The sequence below is a fragment of the Amblyomma mixtum genome, chromosome 5 (assembly GCF_055824585.1).
Source record: "Amblyomma mixtum isolate Tamu chromosome 5, ASM5582458v1, whole genome shotgun sequence".
Taxonomy (NCBI): Eukaryota; Metazoa; Arthropoda; class Arachnida; order Ixodida; family Ixodidae; genus Amblyomma; species Amblyomma mixtum.
This window is the reverse complement of record NC_143016.1, coordinates 136,344,661-136,350,525: the sequence shown is the minus strand read 5'-3', so window position 1 is coordinate 136,350,525 and position 5,865 is coordinate 136,344,661. Positions and strand designations below refer to the sequence as shown.

The following is a 5,865-nucleotide window of genomic DNA, read 5'->3' as shown; positions in this document are numbered from 1 at the left end:
AGAAATGCGTTTCAAATCCGTATTTTATGGTTTATGGATTATGGGCGTTTAACTTCCCAAAATGACTCAGGCTATGAGGGACGCCGTAGTGAAGGGCTCCGTAAATTTCAACGATCTGGGGTTTCTTAACACATACTGACATCGCACAGTACAGGGGCCTCTAGAATTTCGCCTCCATCGAAATTAGACGGCAGCGGCCGGGATCGAACCCGTGCTTTTCGCGTCAGCAGCCGACTTTGCGACCGCGGTCGACCCAAATCCGTATCTTTAAAATATGGCTGAATGTACGCAAACGGTTATTGGTTTTGATTCCACGACGAAAGACAAAAACACTCATCCCGAGGAAAACATGACTCATTCCTAAACAGCGAAGTTTGTGTTGACTGAAGAAATATTCTGTGAGTTAGCTGAGTGAGCAATTTCCCGCAAGAGTTTCAAGCGTGAGTATGAAAGCTATAGACTTTCCTCATTAACTCGAGGAGAAGAAGAGACTTCTGCAGCTGCATAGCACACCTCCCATTACAGCAGCAACTCCGTAGCCCCTTTGTTTTCAGCATCGTTAGCCCAGTTAAGTTCGCTGCAGGACAATGACACCTCCCGTTATTCTCGAAATCAATTTTGTGCTATACCAGGTGTACCCAGCATTATCTCCCAAAACTTACTAATCTCATGTGACCACCTGAATCTTCCCGTCCCGCCTTCTACGTCTGCATGCTTTTAGCGTCGATTTCATCACAACATCAGTGATCTCCAACCTACATGCCCTCCCAATGCCCAGTTACACTCTTCGTGTTCTCAACACGCTTATCACTAACTCCTAGCCAACTCCGTTCTCTTCCTCGTGTTGAACACTAAAACTATCAATTTCTTTCCCACTGCGGCTCTGTTGTCCGTAATTTAGGCAAGCCTTTTCGGCAGTCTGGTGGATACAAATAGCGAATTTTCCGGAGCGTCTTCTTTCCGATCCACAGACAGTTGTGGGACAGGCACATATTAATAATGCTTTTATTGGCAGCAAGATAAATTGGAAGTTTATTTACAACGACGGCGGCGACGACGGCGACTACATTTACTAGGCATGTAATCAACGCATACACTTCAAAACGACTAGTGATGGGCATTTCATTCCAGCGTGTTATGGGAAGTTAATGAACCGACGGTGTTTTCTTGCTGGCCAAAGACTTTAGTTCTTTGCTTCAACTATGCTCAATTTTGGTCAAGTGGAGGCCATCTTTCACCAAAATCTTGATTATTGTTTCGTATTAAAGGCCTTTTAAATGTACTTCCATGATATTTCCGCAAAGTTAACAGAACCCCTTGAGAAATTGTTCTTCTTAGATCTCAAGTGATTCCCAAACGAAAATACCGACACGAGAGACGAGCAAATGCGGAAACGTGCAGCAATTATCTTTTGCTAGACTTATGACAAAGCAAGCTTTGTTCGGCCTCATCGCGTTCTCAAGTTGCTGCTCGGCAGGGTTGGCCCATATCGAATGTGGTCGTGACCCCTGTATTAAAGCGCAACTGAGGACAACTTTTATACGGTTTTGTATACAGCTGTTACTTAGGGCAATAACAGCCGCATACTAAACTCATTTTGCAGGTCGCAGAGTTCAAGACAGTCGGATTAAATTGAGATACCTGAACTGTGGTCGCCTTCTAAACCAAAATATGTCTTCACTCTAAGAAATAGTTCTCCCAAACTTCGCTGTTTTTTTTTCATGGTCAATAAAATAGTCGAGCAAGAAATGCTTGAGCCTTTATGCAGAGCCTATTATGAAAATTCTTCCTGCACAAGTCTGGGTAGTTTTGCTGCGCTGTGGCGGAATCTAACGCAGCCTGCCGCGCCTCTCTGGCGCTCGGCCGTTAGCTGCACATTTACTAAGCAGACTGCCCGTTATGAATTCTGCGTATTAGATACATGTCTCAGGAAACCACTAACCGTTCTAAAAACAGGATTTATAACGCGCGTTATTTGCGATTTCATTTCTCAGGCACTGTACAGAGGGCAAAATGCTCGTCTAGATTACATCCTGGGAGTGTTTCCCCGCCTGAACACGCGATATCGAGCGATAACATTTCATTCAAAATGGTGTGGATGTAAGTATGTGCAGTTAAGCTCAAAGGATTTCACAGTAATTTATTTGCATTTATCGTCGAAGCGCCTTTGGGGGCTGCGTAACACACAGTTCAGTCATTCTAGACATGTTTTTTTTTTCCCCTCTTGCCAAAAACGACATTACCTCAAGTTTTATAGCGGCCAAAGGATTCAACCTGGTTTGTTCGCTAGGGCGAATATAAAGCATATAAAACTTCATCTTGGGCGCCAGCACCAGGTGAGGAAGTGTCACTTCGTGCGTGGAAGAAGCATAGCTGCCGTCTCTAAACAAATAAAATGCATTCCCTAAGCTACTTTTTCGACTTACGGTCCACATTAAACTTCAGATTATGTGTTTCGTACACAGCAGTGTCCATGCCAGGCGCTCTAGCTAAAACGTCACACCTTCTTTCTATCTCCTCTGCCAGACACAGGGCCCGAAGCTCCCTCCATGGAACGCTTCCTCGTCCAGGCTCGCCTTGTCCTGTGGCAGCGTGTGGCCGTGCAGACCTTGCGGAGGCACTGGCTGGCCTCCGCACTGGAGGTGCTCGCAACCGTGGCATGCTTCACCCAGGTGTCCCGCCTCGCCCCGGTGCCCTCTGAGCTGGGCAACTTCAGCTCCGCCAAACTCTTTCCTGCGCACTTCGCTTTTCCTGGCGAGTGGCCGTCCGCCGTGGTCTACCAGCCGCCGTCTGCATACGCCGACGACCTGCTGGCTTCGTACCGTAAGAGAAAAGGTGGGTACGCCCATCGAGGCGCACATGGAAGTCGGAGAGAAACTACTTCTCTATGGGCAAAAAAGAAGTAAGAGTGGCATAGATAAATATCAATGCGTGGTGGTCAGGGTATACATGAACAAAGGAGGAAAACTCCTGAAGCAAAAGCGTTTACTCTCTGCAGAGAAAGAAAGTAGCTTCCAGAGTTCCTGTTTATTCCAGGCAATGAAGCAGTAAAATTGGTTCGGGTAGATAAACTGTGGTAGTACGCAAGAGCTTTAATTTGGGCTAGATGGTGCATAGTACTTAAGAAAGGAAACAACGCCTACAAAGACAAACACAGGAAAAAAACGGCGCAGGACAACCGCTAACCTCATCTAATTTTATTCGCTGAGAAGGCAGCAAATATAAGGAAAATGAAGGCATGTTCAGAAGAACTTACAATAAAAAAACCATCCAATATGCGCAGTCTTTCGCAAAATTGTGCAGAACACAAGGTGCGTCATGGAGCGGCAGAACATTCGCCAGGGAAAAGAATGCTCGCACTGCAGGGCGTGTGAACCACGGTCTCATGAGATAAGAATTCTGGGCAGGAGCAAAAATGACAAGGCGCGGGAGGTTTTGGAAGATGTCACATAAAAAAAAGAGAAAGAGATAGTGCTAGTCATACCTCTTCAACCCTTTTTAAAAGCCAGATTCTATCTCGAAGAGTTTTGTTCGCGGTGTGTTGCCTCGCTTCTGTACATGCCTTGCTTTTCCTGATATTTGCTGCCTTCTCAGCGAATAAAGTTAGACGAAGTTCATGCTTGTCCTACGTCGTTCTTCCGCTGTGTTTGTCCTTGTAGGCGCTATTGTCTCGTTTTTCAAGGTCTGGCAAAAAATTGTACTTGTTAGCCTGAAAACAATGACCGATTATTCTCCATTTAAATTGGGTTGGACCTGCAGTGTTTGGCCTGAATAAATTACACTAACAGCGTTCCTTGTTCGAAATGGTCCTTAATTCCATCCGGCAGACGTCCTGGGTTGTTTGACAAAGCGGCAGCCCCGGACAGGCGCATTTCGTTCTACGGCTAAGCTTCTCAGAAAGCTATGTAGCTTTCATTTGAAGCAGCATGGTTGCACTGAGATGGGTGGTAATGAGAATTTTTCAATAATTTAAATTATCTTTGGCACCATGCACGCAGTTGCACAGCAGTGAATAACCGGCCAAAAGTAAAAAGTTGCCACACATTAAAAGAAATGAACAGCTGTTATAAAAGTCCAATTCTTGATTTTGTTTCGTACCATTCACAACCAAGCAGCCATACCTCTATTTCTCCAGTGCTGCATTTTTCCCGCGAGCACAATTCTTGTGGTCCTTTGTCATTGCCTTCTGTCGCACGTCGTTCTTGGCGGCTTTCACTTTCGCAGAAATTTTCGAGTATCTGCGAGTGCGCAGTCCAGTGAGAGCCGTGCGCAGAGAGGGAGAACTGCGGGCCACGTGCAGACAGCTCGTGCGCGAAACCTACGAGCGCGACTACGTGCTCTGCGTCACCCTGCACCAACAGGGCGCCGGAGGGAACGCCGACAACGCCAGCGACACCAGTGCCGGCTATCCGTCGCTCAACTACACGCTGCACATGTTCGCTGGTGGCCTTCCGAGGGTAGGATTCCGCGATCCCGTGGAATTCGGCGACCAGGAGCCCGCCTATCTGGAGCGTGAGTGCTGGCTTGTACCCAGCGAGTGACCGCAAGGATTGAAAGCAGGATAACTATCTCGTTAATTATTCAAACATTTGAAAGGGCCCCATACTGCGGAAATATGCAAAGTGATCGGGGTTTTCTTTCCTGCATCCTTCAATCACGAAATAATATAAGGCAGCTTTTCTGTACTTGCTTTACTTGTGTACACCTTTGCGGCGTATTTATTCATTCAGTTCCTAAAATTTGAGGCGACACTTTAAGCTCCGTCATGAGGGTATAATGCGGCAGCGTTAATGAGTTAATGTCTATATATGCAGAGTGGACCATTCTGGACTTTACGTTCATAAATCCTTAGGAGTCCTCATATCACTCCTGGCACAGTGGTGCAGCGATTGAGCCACTGCTCGGCGATGGCAGGTGCTGTCACCGGTAAGGCTTGTGCGACCCAGGTTGCTTTGCCCAAGCAACCTCTCGCGAGCAATTTCGCGACCACCAGGTGCCGCGGTGGTCAGTTTGCTCACAGTCCGGTGGGCAGGTTGTGACGAGGCCACCAGGTCACATGACCTAGATGGCCCACTAGGTTGCGTCTCCGAGGATTATTCGCTCACAACGCCTACGACGACGACGCCAGATATTCTGCACAACGGGAGCCTTACTGCTGTGGCATTAAAAATGCGAAATCCACCACAGAAGAGTCTTAATCTTCGGCAGGTGTAAAGGCTAATGGCTCAAAGCGCTGGATGAATTGTCAGTCTCTGTTCTAGTGCAGACAGGGTGCAAGTCATCGGTCTAAGAATGTTGCGCATCTTAGGAATTATCCTCGCACATCACTTCTCTCTCAGTCAAAAGGTAGGCGGTTCTCTATTAAAACTTGTCGACCTTGGGTGCCAACGGTTTATTTTCATTTCGTCGTGAACATTATTCATGAACCAGTTATGTTCCTAAATTCCGTAAAAAGCGCACATAAAGGCCAGAAAGCGGCACCAGGCATATGGGATGGAATCGGTCTTCCTAATTATTCTGTGTTTGAACTCCTTGCGAGGTCAATGCACGTTAAAGAACCCCAGGTGGTCTAAATTTCCGGAGCCCTCCACTACGGCGTCCCTCATAGGCTGCTTCGTTTCGGATTGTTAAAAGCCGCATAAACTTATACCTTGCAAGCAAGGCAAAGTTTAGCTGACAGCCAAGCAGCAGCAAGCATTTCTTAGTAATATATGGCAATATAAAAGCTCTGTTAGGCCACCAATGATTAGCCAAGATTACCATGGGTTCAAGACTGGAATTTCCTGAGAATATAATCACGTTGCCGTAATAATGTTAATTAAATAGAAAATAATGCAGTGAAAGAGATAATAGAGCGCATCACAA

The 5,865-nt window shown here is 46.6% G+C and overlaps 1 protein-coding gene across 1 annotated transcript in view; it reads left to right on the top strand.

The window, feature by feature from the left end:
* The first annotated feature begins 2,549 nt into the window (after positions 1 to 2,549).
* Positions 2,550 to 5,865, top strand: part of LOC149343879 (phospholipid-transporting ATPase ABCA3-like) — a 115,787-nt gene continuing 112,471 nt past the window's right edge. Inside the window, exons 1-2 of the mRNA XM_089547089.1 lie at positions 2,550 to 2,823; positions 4,225 to 4,512. Coding sequence (XP_089403215.1) covers positions 2,550 to 2,823; positions 4,225 to 4,512 — 562 coding nt within the window. The remainder of the gene's footprint in view (positions 2,824 to 4,224; positions 4,513 to 5,865) is intronic.